Genomic DNA, 20,188 nt, shown 5'->3' on the forward strand with positions numbered 1-20,188 from the left:
ACGAAGCAACGGGGTGACAATCCGCATCCAGTGACCTTGCTGATGGATGATGACCTCGTGGAGATGAAGCAAAGCAGAAGGCACAGGCTCAGATCTCATTGATCGTCCTTTCCGAGGGGCAGTACTCCGAGGTTCCTGGTGAGGACATGTAGAAGGACTGCGTTTTCCTTTTTAACCTGGCTCGCTTGTTGGCCAGGGACAGGCTGCGCCGGCTCGAGTTGATGATTTCTGAGATGAACTTCTTGCAGTCCACGCAAACCTCCATTGTGCTCCAGTCCTCCATTAACTCTTTGGGAAACTCTTCGTGCGACTTATCCACAGACTTGGACCTTGAGGTTAACCTGAAAGGCAAAAGAGCAGGATCTGTCAGTTATTTGTCAGCTTGGCTGTAGGCCCCAGAAAAAATCACATCAGAAAGGTCTGGATTTAAATTTTCCTTCCTCCTGTCCCAAATTACTCCAAACACTGGAGAGGACAGCTTCTGCCTGGATTGGCAAGATTGCAGGGTCACTGACTGAGGGTGTGTGTAACATTTACATCCTGGCAAAAACAACCTCACTAGTAACTAAAAATAGCTGATGTTTTTGGCTAATCTGCACATCACCATAGCAATGGTGATCTGTGCAGAGGGTTTATACAGCAGATTCCTTCTAAAAGGAGCATTTCTTTTATATTTGATTAGCTTTGACAACCATCTATGTATAAGATATAAAGCCAACAGATTACTTCATAATATTAAAATTAAAAAAAAAAATGAAAATGGGAGTAAGAAAAATTAGGGGAAAAGAAGATAAATCTGTGCACTAGACATCACTGAATTCTCATTCAGTGCTTGATTTCAGCCTGTAAGATTTATCTCCAAAGAGTCCATTCACACCAAAACAAAAAGACATGTTAAGTCTATTTTCTCAGAGGTCCTACAGAAATACAGTCGTCCCAGACTCTCATTATTTTTCAGCTGTAATGTGAAAAAGGTTTAAGACACCGTTAGGACACTGTTAGGCTTCAGCAAAGTTACTACAGGCATTAGAAACACGGCCAACTACAAAACAGGTGAGCAGCATCTTCACGATTGATAAGCCAGCATGAAACATTTGGGGAACATTTGCAACAGACACAAGTGAGGCCAGGTTGTCTCTCACCTGCTCCGCAGGGAATGGTGGTGACTGCTAGAGGGTTTCTCTGGCCTCATGAAGCTTTCTCCCCTTTGCAAGGTTGAGGGTCCCAGGGAGAAGATGGGGAGGGTGGAGTATGGCTTCGATGGCAGCCGCATCTGTTGGGAACAGCACAAGGCACGTGCAGCATCATTACAAAGGTTGCAGCTTTTTAGAAAGGCTCAGAACAGAAGTTTCCTTACTTACTTTTTTGCAACACTGTGAGCATACAGGCCTGTGTAAAAAAACAAGAGCATGAATCAATCCATTGGGAAAAATGATGTTTAAATCAAGAGTAAGGGATTTCAGGAGATAGAAACCCACCCCCCTCCATCCTCCCCTTAAACAAACATTTTTATTTTTAAAGTTCTTCAACATAGTAACTTCAATTAGAACATGAAGCCAGAAGCAAGGAGAAATGCTGAACAAGAATGTCACCTAAATCAAAAAACAGAGGGGAAAAAAAAAAGAAAAATAAACTGGTTTTCCTCTAAAGAAACCTCTTCTGGTAAGTGAGACCAAAACTCAGTGATTACATAGATCTTCTGACTTATTGTCTCACTGTTAACTTAAAATGTATCATTTTGCCTGCAAATATTTCTTCTTGCATTTCCCCTGCCTCAATACTCAAAAAATCACCCAAAAAATAAATTGCTTTGAAATGTTTTCCCCAAACACAGAGGTTGTAGAACTGTTGAGTGGGGAGCCTGAGTAGGGGTAAATTCCATGTTGCTTTCTCATAAGCACTGAGGAAAAAAAAAGTTTCTCTCACTTCTAGTTTCTCTCACTTTTTTTTAACAAAGATTTTTACAGAAATAAACCAAACCAACAGTATGCAGCAAAAATTTTTGAGGGTTTCTAACATATAAATCAATCATTTTTCCTATGAAATTGTACTCATTTATTAACAGACATAAAGTATTTACCTCTTGCAGAACTGACAAGTGTAAGACCAGGTAAAGAAAGAAAACCTTCTTGTTCGACAGCAAAAGCAGAGCTAGAGGAAGAAGAACAGAGGAATGCACAGTGTTAAGCAAAGTCCCACACAGTGATGACTTCACTGACCAGTTGCTGATGGCAAGGTCACAGTGGCAGGGCTACATCCAGTTCTGGGGTCTGTACTTCTGAGATGACATTGAGAACAAGTTCCAGAACTGTATCTTCATATATATAGAATTAAGCCTTTAATTGTTTTGTCTAAATTAAATACTCGCTCATTAACTAGATAACTTCAGTTAGAAAAAAAAGCAAACAATTTTAATAGTGGGGTAAATTAATTAAATCCTCAACCTACTTTGAGATTTGAGAAAAGCTCATTACTAAGCTTTATATGTCATGACAACAGGCAACAGCTGACTCTAATGAGTGACATTATAAGATTATTGTTCCTCTGCCTTAAATGTATTAAACCTTTAAAACAAATCTGCACATTAGACACAGGTAGGCCTGTAGATAAAATCCACAGTGAAGTCAAAATAGGCTTTCTGGAGGTGTCCAAGAAGCCCAAATTAAAAGTGGGAGAAAAAGATGCTGCTTCTACTGGGAAGTACCAATCCCTAATCTGCAGTTTACAGAAAAATGCATTAGTTAAAAGGTCTCTAAAATTAAACCTCCTTCTGGTTGCATTACTTCTCTGAAGGGTTTAATTCCCTCTATGCTAGATAGTAAGGGTTCATATGTGAAGAACTTGTAGTTTTCTGTTGCTCTCTGTAATTCTGTTTTCTGGAACAGAAAAGGTAACCAAACCTGCAGAAGGCATGGGGACAGAAATCACCTCAGTCAATGAAGTTCAAACCAGACACATCCAGAGACATTCTGATAATTGCAAATGCTACTGCATTTTTATAGTCAATCTGAACAAACAAGGTGTTTCCATGAAAAGTTTTGATGTTTCTGGACATCACTTGAGGAAGTTGACCTATGTATCACACATTTAGGGGGAGGTCTGGGGGATAACTCTTCTTTCTCTCCAATAAGAAACAAATGTGTAAATGGGAGGCTTGTGCAACTGGCCTCTCTCAGTACCCTTCAGAGCCTCCCCAGACTCAGCCCTACCTTTCCTTTCTTGAGAGCAGTGTAGACATCTTTATATTGCTGGTACTTCTCCAGCTCCGCCTTCACAAGCACCTGACGGATGTGCATGACCTCCTCCACTGTCAGAGCCAGACATTCCACGGGGTAACAGAACTCCTCCTGGAAGCCAAAACCCCATATTATTTCAAAGACAAACGGCTTCTTCCAGAGTTCAACGCAGACAACCAGCCACCTGGTTAGTAACTCCAGAAACAGGGGGTTTCTCCCATCAAACTGGAATAGCACTGGCTCAATCATGGGCATCACATGAGTGCCAGACCATTGGAAGCTGCATAAATGTGATGTAAATGATCTCATGTTCAGCCTTCACAACGATGACAGTTTTCTTCATCTTTCCTCCTCAAATCACTTGACCCTTCTCTCCGTTTGTCTTTAATCGTGAACATTTGTTTCAAGCCAATCAACATTCAGATTTATATTTTGAAAGGGAAAATGTAATATGGTAGATGGCATTATTTTATGTATACTGTTCGAGGTATACATCAAATAATTTCTCTCAGACTTTGTGATGCCCAGAGTGGCCAAGGAAAGTTGTTAGTAGCCCATTCTAGCAAAAATTTTTATTCAGTGGTACCACGTCTTAGTGCTCACATGATCAGAATCACACCAAGACTACAAAAAGTTACATCAGCTCAGGCAGAAAAGTTCTCCTTTCTGCCCCAGAAAGTAACAGCAGCAATTTTAGCTTTACAGAATAATGCTCCAGTATCAAGCAGGTGAACTGCTTACCCAGTGTTGCATTATAAATGATAGAGACTCAAATAGAGAATTAAAAGCACAAATTTCCACTTTAAAAATTTTGTATTTGTTTTGTGTTGCAGCATTTAGGAGAATATTGAGTGCAGAACTCCTGAATTTGGTACCAGGGAATAAAAAGCACCAACCCAATTTGTAATTCAGCCCAGTAGTTGATTATACATTTCCAAAAGAAAGACAGAAACCTCTGTGGGAACTCCCATTGCTTAATGCTTAGTGAACCTTTTCAGTCAGCCCAGAGGGGCTACTGTGCAGTAATGACAATGACAGGCACTGCTCTCTGAATAAACGAAGGAAATTTCTCCTGCATGCACAAAGACGTGGCTGACAGTTTGGAGATCTCGTTTACAAATTGAAGTGATGAATCGGATTAGTACGGAAATGCTCCATTTCCATGTACTCAGAGTTCTGTCTTTCCATCAGATTAAAAAGAAAATCCTTCTACATTGCAGACCTGGCAAACATTAGCATTTAGGAACCACCACATTTTAAAAACTGTTGTCTTACCTATCTAGAAAGGGAACACAAAGAAACTTCACTCTGTTTAGGGTACCCCACAAAAGACTAGAATTGAGTTAACTGTGTTAGATTTGCCAGCTAAACCTTTACGATATGGAAAACTACTTTTCTGGAAAAAACAAACTATATCAAAAGCAGCTGCAATTTGCTCTGAGGTGTAAAACTGCACAGCCAAAACAAAGTATCTTCTGTTCCTTATGAGCATCTTTAGAGCTAACCAGCAGCTCTGAGCATTTCGTTCTGGGTTCTTCCCATAGCAACTGCCTTGCTATGGGGAGGCACGGCTGAAGGCTGGGGCGGCCCAGGAAGTGGGTGGGAAAGCGGGATGCACACAATGCCAGCAAACCCCCCAGTCTGCATCCTGGGAGACTGAGGGAAACTACCCGAGGTGAATGAGGCTGACTGAATGCTTGCAATCAACCAGAGCTTTAAGTCCTTTAGAAAGACATTTCTTACTTGAAGCTCTTCCTTCCCCCTCATGCACGCCCATTCCTTTAATTTACAGAACGATGACGTCGGGGAATATTGCTCCTTTGAAGAAATGCTGCGGATCTGCTATAGGTGTAGAGCACGTACTAGGGGAATAGTGTGGGCCTGTTGTTGTACCAATCAAAATGAATACCATTAAAATAGAAATAGCCAGCCAGGCTGCAGGGGAAACATAGAAAATATTCACATGTTTAAATGCTAATGTTTTAATTCCAGTGGTTACACAAGGACAACAAAATGTTAATGCAACATTAAATGAAAGATAAATAATCATTTTCAGAAAACTGCTTGGGGTTTTTTTTTTCCCTTTTCAGAATATAAATAAGTACACAAGAAAATCTCTTTTTTTCTACACTACCTCTAAGGCATTGAAATTAATTAAATTTTGCTAAGCACTGGCTAAACTTCATTGAACAATGATGCTTTGGAGTTACTGCCCTAACTTCCAAACCTGCACCCAAATTCGGCAGCTCCAACTCTGCAATACTCGCGTATGACAGAACATGGTAAAGACAAAATGTGCTTTGAATGGTCTTGATTTTCCAGAATTACACTCAATACTCTTTTTAATATTAAACACAGGCCAATACACTTATTTTTAAAGGGGAAAAAATTTATTTGCAAATACTATTTTGAACTTGAAGTGTCTGTGATCCTCTTGGGGACTGGCTTAACTCTGACTGTGCAATCATTTTATAAACACTATACCTTAAAGTGTGTATGTATAACTTTTTTATGCAGGAAAAGCAGGTAGTAAGAATTGCATACCCATAATGAATATTTGTAGGTCATTCTCAGTGTATACACACCTAATAGGTTCTTATGACTAACACATTTTTACTCTAATGCATTCCTTCTTCTCATTAAAGGATGTCACTAGACATTCAAATGAGTTGCATTAGTAAATTGCAAAATGAATGAGTGCCAGAGTGACCTCTAAATTCTGCAATTCACAATTAGTCAGGCACTCTAAACTCTTGCTTCTTTTGCAGACTACAAATTTCTAAAAGGTCAGCTATGTATCTCAACTAAAAAATCTCCTACAGCTTTCTTCCTCCTTCCACTTATTGGTTGGGACAACCAAAAGAAGGAAAAATTAAATAATTAATGTTCAGTTAACATAGGGGTAAATGAATTACTTTTTATTTTCAGTGGATTTGCCTTCCCTGATAGATGGATATGAGCTATTCTGCAAGTTCTGATACACAAGTGTGCTGAGGACCAAAACAATATATGGGTTTTCAAGTGAAGCAGATTACAAGTGCCCTCCCGTCATTCTACGTAGTGTACCTTGGGAGAAACATAAAACCTCATTCTTTTAAACATAGTCCAAGGATCACAATAGTTGTGCTGGATTTTTGCTGCAGGATCTTCATGTGCTGTAATATTTAAGGTCTGTCCCATAGATAATCTGGTGATGTTGCATTTTTAGTTTGCTGTCCTTTCAGAATTGATTTCTTTTCCCCGTGAGGTGATTGAAGACACACAAATATCCTACACACATTGAAATCAAAGTCAATCAGGTGCAATGTCCCAGCCTAAGCTGTAATTCTTGCCACAGCTGAGGAAGTGCTCCCCTAGGAGGGAACATGCTGGTGAAGGTGATTTCCAAAGCCAGCAAAAAGAGGCAAACCTTTGCGGGTTTCCACCTGCTGGCAAAAGCTCTCTCACAGAGATAGTACATAGCCCCTGCCACCCCACACATGGCTGCTTCAACGGGATGAGAGCTGAGCAGAGAAGCTGTTTGCATAGTTGAAAAAAGTGGTCTGAAAGTCATCCTTGGAAATAAACTGGTTATCCTAGGAACCTGAACAATAGATAGGAAGCAGAGAAGCGAATGCTGTGTATAAATGAAACCATTAGCTTTGGTCCTCTGGGTCATGGAAAAAAAATAATGATAATAAAAATAATAATTAAAAAAGCAAACAGACTGCAAAGGCACCCACAGGTGAATTGATCTCACTGATTAAGCACCAAATCATCTCACTACAGCAACCACCAGGGCTGACCCCCCCAAAATCACTGAGCCACCCTGCCTTTCCATGTGCCACTGACAGGGTGACATGTCAAAAAGACTGTGTTTGGCACTTTTCCAAGTTTATTTCCCCTCCCCACCTACTTGGGCTTAACTACCTCTGTCTGATGAGATGCCAGTTCACAAAACCATCGTTAGTATGCAAGACAGAGCAGTTTCCTGCTAATCCTGCTAAGAGACTGTAGCAAACCCCTGCCTGGTTTCACTGGCATTGACAGCTATTTGCTGACAAGGCCTCTTTCACCTTGGAGAGAAACCAGGGTCACAGGAGCTGGTGATAAGAAATGAAACTCCATCAGTCCTGGAGGAAGGGATAAAGAAGTGTGAGGTCAAATAAAAAAGAAATAATACTCTGCACTTATTGAGAAGCGTTCACTCTGGGAATGGCAATTTCACAGGTGCAACATCTGGAGCAGCCACTGTAAGAGGCTGGCATCCCTCTGGGAAGGAGAGAGTTGCAGAGAGCCAAAGTGTGGAACTGGGCCAGTCCAGAATACCAGAACACATCTCCCAAAATGAAAAACAAGAGTGCTGAGGGAGGTATCTGTTGCACCCTAGAGGGCACCATTGCCAAGTTAAAGAATTAGCTCTCAAGGCGTCAAATAAAATAGGTTCTTATTAACAGAACATCATTTCACTATCAGCTTCCTTCTTTTTCACTTCAAAGTTAAAACCAAGCTAGCTGACAGTTCTCTAAAGATTAAAAAAAAAAAAAAGACTATAAAACAAACAAAAAATCCCCCCTAAGCACAAAAGAAACTAGTAAAACCCTTCCCATCTGTTCCCAAATTAGCCTGACTTATCTAATGGCTTTTTCTCCCTTTTCCTTTAGTATTTTTCAGGGGGAATGGAATAACTGAATTAGTTTTTCTGCAATGGTTTTATTTTTAATGAATTTTTCTAGGCATTTGTCAATGAACAGACTGACAGAGTGAGAGTATGTATGTGGTCAAGAAGATCTTGGTAAGAGCTTGGTTGACCTATTTAAAACAACAGCCTCCTATAAGATTTTAAGTTGCACGATCCTCTGAAATACACAAGGTTAATATTACAATGTAGCACACTCAGATCCAGTAGAAGTGTGACGGAGCAAATGTCTCAGTATAACACAGGATGCTTTCTCCCATCCTCCCTTTGAACTATTTGTCTGTGAATGACACTGGGCTCACCAGGAAATAAATACTGTGTTTCCACAGGTTTCCACCTCCTGCAGCAGGAGGTGCCAGAGCAACCCATTTTGTGTGACAGTGACTTCAAACACATGCTGAAGGAGCTCTCCAGTATGGGTCTGCTGCAATACATCCTGCTCCAAGTTCACTTTGGCAGGAGATGTCCACCTGGGCTCTGCATTTCTCAACATGTTACTACCTGACCTGCACCTGGAATAAGAAACTACATTCTACTTGGAAGGATGTAATAAAATCCAGCAGACCTCTGAAAAGGAAAAGCCCATTGTGGGAATATTTGGAAGTATCTTCCCTGGAACTGATCAGCTTCATCATCTAATAGGTTTGGATCCCGGCCGTCATCTCTTGGGCTGACAAAAATGCTCTTCAAAGCCCTTTAATACCACTGCACTACAAGACAGGGCAAGTGAATATTCCCTTCCTTTCAAAACTCAGATGTGTTTATCGATTTTTCTATTCACCAGCACCTCATGGGGCACACTTTGAAACCCTGCTGGTAGGAAAAGAGACCAGGAACATACCCTGCATGAAATTACAATGCACTAATCAGTATGTCCGCACAAACGAACCAGGATTTCATACCCTCTGCTGTTTGTACTCTGCTGGAAAACAGTTCTCAATTAAAGCTAATTGATCAAATGCACTGTACTTTCTTTTCAGGCAGTAAAACAGGTTTTTGCCTCAGTAACTTCAACAAAGCAACACAGACAAACCTTGATTTGGATTACTGAAAGAGCTTTCGTATGTATAAACATTACCAGGCAAGTTCTTAAGGTGGGAAGAAAATAAATCATTCAGTTCATCCAGTTATTAGCTGCAATACTTCCAACAACTAAAAAAATTCCCCCAAATCCCAAAATAGATCCACTGCTTTGGAATTGTCTCTATTCAAGTGGAATATCAGTAAGGTGAAGTTCATCTGTTTTGGTAACATTCTGAAACAAAAATCAAGACACGTGGTTTACCCGGAGTCCTAATCACAGTGCAAATGTTTTCTGAGGCACCTGTACCTGGGATTTTGGATAAATATGTTAGAGAGACAAAGTTCAAATCTTGATTTCAAAACACCTTTAGTAGCCGAGAGCTGTTTCTGAATTGAGGAGTTTTCTTTGGGTCATGTTCTAATCACACTGAAGCCAAGTTTTAATTTTCATTATACTCTTAACATTCCTCTTTTTCTCTCTCCTACCACCCACTCCACTTACAAGTGACCTGGAGCTCTGTTTTGAAGGGGGTAGGAACTGTCTCACATTGGTTGGTGTTTCCTTTTCGATGGAGTGTCGTCTCTGAGGCGGCTGCCGTCTCTCGGGCTGCGGCGTGGACGATATGGGCAAGAACTTTGGAGGCACTAAGGATTCAATCGGTACAAAAAAGTTAGTTCTTCTAGGAGAGACCGCTGGATAACTTTGCTCAGTACTTAATCCAGCCACTGATTTGCTAGAATTCCTACTACTGGTGGCTGAAGTTACATATCCATAGTGAGGTGTTTCAGGATATTTTCTCATTATTTCGCCATCATGCACAGAAAACACATGCACAGATTACGCAGCTCATTACAAAATCTTCCAAATGAAACTGAAACGCTTCACACAAATTAAAAATATTGTTACACAGTAAAACCTGCAATAACTGCCTGGAATAAAAGGCCAGATCTCGCCCTTTTCCCAGTAAGTATTTTTGAGAAATACTGGTGATTGCTAAGTGTCTTTCAAACACTGCCACAGTGGCAGAGATGGAGGAAACTTTTAAATTGGTCTTAGGTTAGAACATGCTTCCATAGCAAAAATTATTTTAAGAGATGAGCATAGCTAAGCTATCTCCTCCATTCACTTGTGACTTCCTCTACAGTCCTACAGTCTTCAGGTTTCATCCCTGTTTCACAAAGATATCCACCCAGAATGGAGGCTAATGCCTTCCAAATGTTTATCACACCTGACCCATTCAGCAGGGTTCAGCTTTAGAAGTTGATTCCATTAACAACACTCAACTTCAGCTTTCCATATAAGTGTGAGACAAAGTTCAAAGCACAGAAGACAACAGAGGTGACTAAAAAGCAGCCACTGGGCTCTCTCATAACTCACTCTTTCTGCTGCTGGTTCCTTCTTGAGAGGGGTCTTCCACTTGTGAGGGGGAGATGCTGCTGCTACTTCCTGACTGGTGCACTGATTCCTCCTGAGTGGCAAGAAGGAAATAAACAGAAATCCTCAGGGACTGTTTTTAGTTCTTCTACTGCTTTTTAGCACACAAAACGACAAGCTATCAAAGATATTTTGGACCATTCAGTCACTCAAAGTCCTAGAAGTCTTGAGAAAAACATTGGCTCTGCACAGTACTGAGCAAACAGAATTTTCAGTGCTCAGTTTTTTTTAAAAGTGAAATAAATGGTACATTATTTGAATTCAGTGTGTTTAACTACTGCATGAAAGAACAAGATCAGGAGAGAGGTGCATGAATCCACTGCAAACTGTTAATTTCCCTTGTAGTATTTAAAGACTCCTAGGGATTTGCAGCTGCAGCAGATATGTTAACACAGCTTTATAGCTCACATTAACAAGGAATTAGCCCTTAGATTTCTCTGGCCTCCAAAGGAAGGAGAGCCACTCACACAAGTGACTCAGGTGAAGAGAAATTAAACTGAATTTGACTGCACTGTTCCCTAATTCCCAGTCCTGGTGTGTTTTTCCTTTCTTCTGTATTTAAAAGAAATCTCATTCACTGCGTCTGCATGCTTCTTCTCAATAGCCAAGGGCAACTCCTGTAAGATGAAGGAAAGTGAAATGGGCTTTGACTAAGCACCTCTCAGCTATCTAAAGCTTTATGCCACCCAAATTATTAAATCCTTTGCTGTCACCTAAAGGCTGTCTTCAGCCACTTGGTACCAGCAAAGAAAGAGATCATCACAGAAGCCTCCCAAATGAAGAGTGCTGAAGGACTGAGCTTGAATGCTCTTCACCTCTAACGTGAATGCTTTCAACCAAAAAGACTTAACATCATTTAGACTGCCAGGATTTACAGATCAAATAAGTGACCTGCCCTAAAATCCAGCAAGTGGCTAAGCTTCTCTCTCACAGATTTCCTTAGCTGAAAATCTCCACTGGCTGAAAGATTGCCTTCTTTGGTAACAGCAAGTCAGAAGGAAAAGCTGGCAGGATCACCTCAATGAGCACCACGCATCACAGGACACAGGCCTCTACACATTTCCATCAGGTGACCTGTCCTTTAGGCTTAGCCCAAGGGTAGGTGTTGTATTTGAGGACACTGTTCCCTCCTCTTTGCCACAACACAGTACTCTGCAAGGGATCTTGCACCAGCTCACATCCCAAAAGAAGCATGTTCACTTTAACATTTCAGCTGTGACCCCACAAAACGTTTGTGATGGGAAGCTTGCAAGGAAGCCTGAGCAGCACATTGAGCTACATCAGCTGTTTTACTTGATAAAGCAGTACAGGTCAGAGCTGCCTAAGACAGCTCTGCATATTGCTGCATGGTTGCCTTGAAAGACCAATGGAGAGCCTCTATGACAATTGGATGCACTGTCCTTTAGAAGGAGTGCAAGAGTGTTCACATGCCTGGAGTAAAATATTTACATTTTGAGAAAGAGAACAGCCCTGAACAAAGGGAACTACTCAACTTTTCACTTTGTAGAAGTCAGATTGTTCTGAGTGGACAACAAATTTACCATTGCCAGAGAAGCTAAAGAGCTAAGATGAAGAACTAAGCTCTTCTGCTATTCTAAAGAATGAACCGTTGGAGCCAGTGGCTAAGTATAAAAAAGAAATATAAACCAAGACATGGAAAACAGAAGCCAGGAGGAAATTAAATTGGACATAAAATCCTACTTAGACAACAGGCACTCAAGGTTAGTAATTTCAAATTACTACTTCTGTGCACAAACACGTGCACTGACAATGCTATTTCTGCCCTACGATTTCTCAAACATAGAGGGCTTTCTTTTGAGAATGAAATCTTGTGTGGGAAGTCCTGATGAAGCACTGCATGAATTCCTCTATATCTATACAGCAACTGTTGATTATTATTTTAGACTATCTGACATTTTACGTTTGAGGTTGGATCAAACCCAACATCCAGGGCTTTGCACTTCTCCAGAGTGTCAAACAATTAGAATTTTACAGTTACTGAGAAAGCTGCAGCTTAAAACATCTAAATATATTACAGACAAATTTTTTGACCAGATAACTGTAGCATCATTAGGAAGAGAGAATTTTGTAATCTGCATCAAAAGTGACTATTAGATTGCTACTTCTCTTAGCCACACAAAGCAAAATGGCACTTCCTGTTCCATGCCCCCTGGAATCTGTGATTTTAGGGTGATGAAGAAAAAGCAAGGATAGAAAAAAGGAAGAATTTAGATAATATTCATCCTTGACAGAAAATGGGCATAGGGCTGTATCAGACCTTGCCTTTCACCTCTGGCTACACTGAGTATTGGGACACAGCCTGCATTGCAACACTGAGGAAAGAACAAAGGGGACGCATGGGGAAGAAAATGCATCTGCATCACAGCTCATTTGGAGGTCCACAGCTCAGCAGTGCAGGAATTTCCAGCCTGTAATTTAGGGCACAACACAGTAGTAATTTTACTCCCAGTGAGTAACTCCAAATAGGTTAAGCCCAATGCAAACTGCAGACAAAGAGGTGGCCGAGTCATTTACAGGCAATCAGAACAACACACAGACTCTTCTCTGTGTTACATACAAAGTAGGAGTCAGGGAAGAAATAAAACATTTGGACAGAGCAATCTTCACTTTCTTCCAATGTTCTATGTCCTTCACCACCAGGAAAAACTTCACCTAAACTCCCTTCAGTTTATTTTCACTACCTTAGCACTCTTCCTGAGCCCAACCAGTATTCTGCTGAGCATCTTTATCATCTCAGTTGCTTCACCAGCTATTTCTATTGACCCAAACTAGTCCAGCATCTGTTCTCTGTGACAGCTCAATGTGGTTGATTTATTTTCAATTTATCTTTTGCTGTGTGTTCCAGAGCTTGTTCCATACCACTTTGCTTGCCTACACAGTATTCCCCAATCAATAGTCAGTTTAGGTGTTTTATTTTTCCCTTCTACAAGAAGCATTTCACATTTCCCATTACGCAATTATCTTTTACTGACTTCTGCTGATTTTCCTGTGTGAAATAGCATGATGCTTCAGGATACACAGGGGTACAGGCTGTAAGACCCAACTCTCACTGACAGATCTTAGTATTCCTGCATCCTGCCCAGCTTCATTCATATTAACAAACCACATATAGCCTCTATTGTAATTTTAAAGACTGATGAGTGATCTCAGAATGCAAATCTCTTCTGCTTTCAGAACAGATGCACCAAATTATGCACCCACACAAGTCACCCACAGGATAACCCCAAAGAGGGCCAACCTTTCAGAGATCAGAAAGTATGCAAAGAGATAAATTTCTCCCCACATATATTTCTTCCCAGCCTCCTATCTTTCAGCATAGACGCCTTTGTAACTACCCTGTCAGGAAACCCCTCCTTTCCCATTTACAAGAGAGAAAAAGAGTCAGGGAAGACTGCTTTCCCCAGGCTAAAATTATCCTCTGTGAATAAAGCCTGCCTGCATGTGCTTTCCAGACAGCTTAACTTTCAGAAAGGTCCAAACTCAATTAATAACACTACTGGTCCAGAAGACAAAGCTCATTCTTGAGGATGTAATGTTGGTGCTTCCTGAGGATCACATATAATGCAGCTTTGAAGCTAAAAAGCTTTTTAATGTTTTCTCCTTCTAATGCTTTTTAAAATCTTTAACTCCTTAGTTGGAGTGGATGAATTCAAAATTATTTCTCCATCTGAGTGGTATTTGCTTGTCCCTATCTGTGAAACATTTTTGGGGTGTTCGTTCTGAATCTTATGTAGAAAATAAATGCACTGACATTTGCACCAAATGCAACCCCTCTGGCACAGCTGCTGCTCTTTATTAACAGCTTTTATGGTGAAGCTAGCCCCACATCTGAGTCCTTTAGCAGCTACTGCATGAGTGCCAGAAGGGTGCTATGTACTTTCCTAAATTCCCAAAAGCATAATTGCTACAAACGCACTGAGGACAGATACTGGTCATTTAAGAAAGTAAGTAAATGTGGGTTTAAGGCCAAAATTACCATTTAATCTTCCAAAAGAGTATTCTCCATTTTTGGGTCTGATCTAGTATTTTTGAAGTTCTGTGGGCTGACAAAGCAGCCATGGAAAATTCGGATTATAATTTGCACAGTCACTTCTCATCTGATCAGCTCAGCAAACTAAGAAGCAAGACTCAGTTCTGACAAATTGAGAATCAAGTTGTGTCCTGATTTTTTACCTCTGAATCTGAGCTGTCAAGCTCAGCCAAGGTGGGAGCCTTCAGGAGTCTCTTGCGTTGCACTGTCACTGGTGTGGCCCCGTTCTGCTTTCCTTGGGGTGCCGGGCTGCCGTTCACTACAGAGGCATCCACTAATTTCCTGCCAGCCTCTGGCGTCGGTACATCTACCAAAAGAAACAGAACAATTGGTGTTTGCACCTGAAATGCATTTTGCCTTCTCAAGTCTTACAATATACTCAAAAGGAAAAAACAAATTATTGTGATAGTCGTATCTGTGCAATTATTTTACTTTGAGTCATTCACAGCTCGGACAATTACAGGCAATGGCTTGCAGTACAGAAGCAGTATGAAAGAATGAAAGCAGTGCAAAAAGCAGCATTACATAATGCTAAAACCCAACCTCACACCAACACCAAACAGCTTTAAAAAAATTGCCTGTGTTAAACCCGAAAATATTCTTCCTTCAACTCACAGTCTGTAATTAACTATGTAACAAGGACCAGAGGAATGCACAACCATATCTGGGCAAGTGGGTTTCCAGTGAATCTGAAGACAACACCACACAGAAATGAGGAGGTTTAGCATGGAGTAAACCCAGTTTTTCCTGTGAGGACAGAATTGCACTTTACTCTGCAGGACAGAGAAGGAATGAAAATGAGGTAAATAATGAGTATTCATCAAACACATGCACAACTCTTGGGCTTGCTGGGCCGTTTGTATTAAAAACAGGTCTGAGAGGTCAGACCTTTATGGAACAGCAGGAACATGAGGCTCCAGCTCTACATAACTTTTACAAGGATGTAACTCCACTGAGTAAATTACTTAGGATTTCTGCCAGTGTGCAATGAAGATGCATCTTGGATAATGTAAGCTTTGGGTCTGCTGTGCTTAGCCGAGCTTAGCTTTAGACATTAAGATAATGACCAAGCCTTTGATATTTTAGGAGAGCTTAGAGTTTGGTCTGATAAATCAGTTTTATCCCTGTAAAAGTACAAAGTACAGTATTCCAATCTGAAGAAAATTATGTTGGAGGGACAAGGAAGAGAAGCTTTTAATCTCCCATCTGCATGTATGTCTAAGCAGCTGGTCTTTCTACAAATGTGTTTTACTGCTCATGTAATTATAGGACTCCTTCCCCAGCCTTGTAATAACAAGGTACCTCCAGGTATTATAAGGCTAGGGTAATGATGAGTAATTATTCCCATTTTTATACATGGTGAAAAGAGGCACAGAAGGTCAAGTGACTTGTACCTTAGGTTACTGGGAGGACTGTGACAGGGAAATGATATCACCCAGATATTCACAGTGCCAACAATGCAAGTACTCACACATCATTTGGAGTTACTGACACAGTCGCCCTGGTATAAACAGACAGTCCCTCCTGCTACAACACCCTTTGCATGGATAAAGCCATCCTTGCACCAGGTAAATCACAGCTACAGACTACACAAAGCACGGCTACAGGAGTAGGTCTGTTTAACAACATTCTCACCACAGCACCTATTGAAATAAACTAAGAAAATGAGCAAGTTAAACCAATATATATATTTAAAAGAATTATCCAGGTTATTGTTAAATGCTGAAAATGGATTTAAAAAGGAGAGGGGGTGCATTATAGTTGCTATATAAATCATATCTTCAACTGGGAGTATAAGAAAAGGCAATTATTTGGGCTAACATGGTGACATTCCAGGCCTAGGAATCTGCGTGCTACAGTGTTATTACTGCCTTCAGGTCCTTCCTACAAAGAGCTGCAATCAAAGACTTAGGCTCCCTAACCCTTACTTCCTATCTTCAAAGGCTTTGCTAATGGGTGTCCTGCCTACCACAATGGCTTATAGGTCATGAGTTTTCTTCCTCCTAGATGTCTGTGGGTACAGCATGGGCGTCCCCCACATCAAATGCATTCCTGCTCTGACAGCAGCTCAACACAATTCCAGAAAGGGACAGCAGGAAAACAAAACCCAAACTGCCTCCCCTTCCTGCTGCCAGGGACACTCCTTGAGACCTCATAAGTAGCTGGCATGTAGCCGATGGAAGAAGTTCGGAGTTTCCCAAAGGAGCAAGACAAACCTTTGGTTTGTCTTTGGGCGGCACAGGGCGGTTCCTGAACAGACTGTCCAAGGAAGCAGCCCCAGCACACAACAGCCAAAGGTGGTGCCCCTTCTCCCCGAAACCTCCTGGGTGGAGACTCCCCTGCCTGGTGGTAGGGAGGGTGAGGAGTGCCCTGTAAGCACTGCTGGGCTCACTGGGAGATAAATGATGGGAAGGCCAGCAGCACTGCCCTCCTGCCAAAAAGCAAAACACACAATGGGCCTGGGGAAAGGGAAAGGAAAAGGGGGGACACCACCAGACAACCCCTATGGCAGGTGATGGAATGTGTTTTCACATCAAAAATTGTTTTCTGGTGGGTTTTGTTTGTTGGCTTGTTTTTTTTTCTGCCCTAGGAATACGAGACAAATTTCTTTAGGTCTCAGAAATGGAACTCTCTGGTCATTTTGAAAGTAATTTATGTAGCCAATGACGATCTAGGAAACCTAAACCAGCAGTTATTTAAAATCAGGCACATGCTGAGTTGTTCATACTTATTGCTGAGTGGCTCATATGTTGTTGATCCAAGTCTCCTTGAAACACCAAAGAAATTTTAGGTAAATCAAGAAGACAATCCATCATAGTACTTGTTTTCAAGGTTTCTTCAGTAGGAAATGTGATTTATCATCATTCTTTCCTCTAGAGAAAAAAAAAACCAGGGAGTTTTTGCAACTTGCAAGCACTAAAGAATAATAATAAAAAAAGAATAAAATTAGAAAACAGTCCAATCTATAAAATCTATTTGATCAATCAAGTTCAATTTATCGTTCTTGCACTTACAGTACTGGATCCATGTGAATAAATGGATTATATAATTTAAGGAAAAAATCATGAAACATTGAAATGTTTCAACTCAAATTTTGAAACATTTGAGTTTCAACAAACAGATTTCAATAAAAAAGCCTTGTTCTAAAATTGAAACCAGAATCTGTTAGCAGACATAGACCAAAAAATGATTAGTTTGTTTAAGCTGTTTTAGTGATCTGTTTGGACAACAGAAACATTAGCAGGTGACGAATAATCGTACACTGTCATAAACAAGATAAAATTATTTAGGATAAACAAGTCAGAAGCAACAAAGAGACTAAATCTTATAAATATGAACATGACAGAAGAAATCAATGGACAATTCTTTGAAACAAAACTTAGATAAATTTTTTTATAAATGAATAGTAGTTTACAATCTCTAGGTTCATGGAGCACTTAAACATTTTGAAGATGATTTCAATGATATTTAAAAAGGCTTGTGTGCGTAATAGCCTGGGGTTAAGAATTTATTAGAGAGTCAGACCAGACATGCTGGGGAAATGTCATTTCTCTGTGTTTTCAGGCAGCAAGTACGGTGAACAGTATCTGAAAATTGGATGACTGTGTTTGGTTTCTTTTGAGATTTTCTCTAAGCTTTCATTACAACAGGCAAATGAAAGAAGGCAAGGTCTTGCTTTGATTACTTGATCTTTGTGTTGGGCTTCCCTGACCAGCCTTAGAAAGGGGGAGACAAAAAACCCCACTGTAGGATAACATGAAATGTGCCTTTATTTACATGTAAGATTACGTCTCGTGAAACAAGGAATTAAGCAGACCACAAATTACATGCAAACCTCAGCAGCCATGTAACCAGATGCTGTCTGCTTCCTAACAGCTCTCCTTGTCAAGAGTGATGACAGAAACACGAATTTTCTTCTATACAGGAAATGTATTCCTTGGGATTATCATTTTTTACACTGAGTTTAAAAGAAGGCTAAGATGGATTTGCAGAATTATTATATGTTTGCTTTTTGCTGGCTATTATGTCGATAATATGGTGGGACCTATTACATAATGAGTAAAAGTAACAGAGATGTGCTCATTTCACTGGACTTCAGATGTTGAATTCAAACCTGAGAACTAATAAATCAGTGTTTTGCTATGCTTGCATCCCATGCATCACTGTGCTAAGTAAGCTAAATAGTTTACAAAGACCTGGTGGAGCTCCTGCCTCGCACGGGTCTGAGACAGACACAATGTAAAAGTAATAATCCCCATGAAATTCAGTGTTAAACGCTTCAGTTTCCTCTTCTCTCCCTGCCCACCTCCCAGTTCCCCCCTTCCCCCAAAATGTACAAACTGTTTCTGAAATAACTTCAAAGCAGCACTGCACACAGCTCTGAGGTAAGAACTGGAGTGTTAAGAGTGGCAAAGACTGATCTTTTGAGCTGCATTCAGCACTGCATTGAAATGAAGCTGCTTTTCAGCTCTTTTTCTATTAGAGGAAGTGGTAATGACTGCCCTGGTGCCCAGTTGTTATCTGTGTACCTCTCAGGTAACTCACTACAGGCGGCTACCACTTGCTCCTTCTATTCTGCCAGAAGGAAAAAGTAGCGTAAAAGGAGACCCCAGGAGCCCCTCCTCTTCTCTTCAGGAGAACAGCAGGCAGATGTGAGGAGCTGGGCACTGTGACACAGCAACTACACTGGCTTGGTGCCAGCAAAAGTCTTCTCAGGACTCTGCATCCTCCCCAGCGCAGGCAGCATGAATAATAGAAACCTGCACCAGTCCTTTCGCAGGAAACACTTCTCTTTTTCAGCTGCTTTGTGGGGTTTTTGTGACAGCAATTCCATCAAGCAGAGTGCAATGAAAGCAGTGAAAAAGCAAGTGTGTGCAAGCAGTGATGAAAGCACAGTACAGCCTCTCTGCCTCTAAAAGAATGAAAAAAGGAAAAGCACGCAAAGCAACAGCATCCAAAATTACTGCTTATCTGCTTACTATCAATATCCCAACCCATCTAATTCACTTGTACTGCTCATCTGGTGTCTCACATCTACCCAACTGGAATGTTTTAATCATCCTGAATTTACTTCTAAGCACACTTTATCAGATCACTCAGTCACGCCATACGATGCTACTTGCTGAGAACCACATGACTTGCAAAAACAAAACCAATCACATTTGGGAGATGGATAAAGAAACCAGGAAGAGTTCTTTGGTGGTCAGTCAAAACCAGCAAATCCAAGTACGTTACAGATTTTTAAAGCTAGTTATTCAAAATAAAAATATTATGGTTATGAATTAATGGATTACAAAATATTGTTTGGATTTAAATAAATGAGGATGTCTCAGAATTCTTAGAAATGCGAGGCAAAAGAAGAAGCAGACAGACACACACAGAAAGACAGATCTGAACATTTCCCTTTAGCTGGTCACTGGCATATTCAGTTTTATATTCTTAAAACTAGAACTTTTGACACTTCTGAAAGTAGCAATACTTTTGAAAACATAAGTTTGCCTGTTTATGCTTTTGTCTGAGGCCCTGGGGACCCTGCAGCTTTCAGTGGAGTAAAATATGATGCCATGTACATATGTAATCTGAATCCCAGCAGACAGCTGCAGAAGCTGCACCACACACCACGAGTGTAAGGTTTCACAAAAAGGCTCGAGCTGCATTAACAGCTTGTCACCACCTCTGACAGCAGAGCCTGTTCCTTCTTCCCTTCCACCCCTGCTCATCAGCTGCCCTCCTCAGCCAGCTCTCTGATCATCTGATCAGATAGT

The 20,188-nt window shown here is 40.8% G+C and overlaps 1 protein-coding gene across 1 annotated transcript in view; it reads right to left on the reverse strand.

Annotated features, from left to right (window-relative positions):
• The window catches only part of SPIRE1 (spire type actin nucleation factor 1), a 122,521-nt gene continuing 102,333 nt past the window's right edge, over positions 1 to 20,188 (reverse strand). The window contains exons 9-16 of the mRNA XM_084207475.1: positions 14,567 to 14,730; positions 10,316 to 10,406; positions 9,440 to 9,582; positions 3,210 to 3,347; positions 2,081 to 2,151; positions 1,362 to 1,389; positions 1,143 to 1,273; positions 1 to 341 (exon numbers count right to left, since the gene is read on the reverse strand). Of these exons, the coding sequence (XP_084063601.1) occupies positions 89 to 341; positions 1,143 to 1,273; positions 1,362 to 1,389; positions 2,081 to 2,151; positions 3,210 to 3,347; positions 9,440 to 9,582; positions 10,316 to 10,406; positions 14,567 to 14,730 (1,019 nt within the window). The 3' untranslated portion in view covers positions 1 to 88. The remainder of the gene's footprint in view (positions 342 to 1,142; positions 1,274 to 1,361; positions 1,390 to 2,080; positions 2,152 to 3,209; positions 3,348 to 9,439; positions 9,583 to 10,315; positions 10,407 to 14,566; positions 14,731 to 20,188) is intronic.

This window comes from Fringilla coelebs, assembly GCF_963513975.1.
Source record: "Fringilla coelebs genome assembly, chromosome: 1".
NCBI lineage: Eukaryota > Metazoa > Chordata > Aves > Passeriformes > Fringillidae > Fringilla > Fringilla coelebs.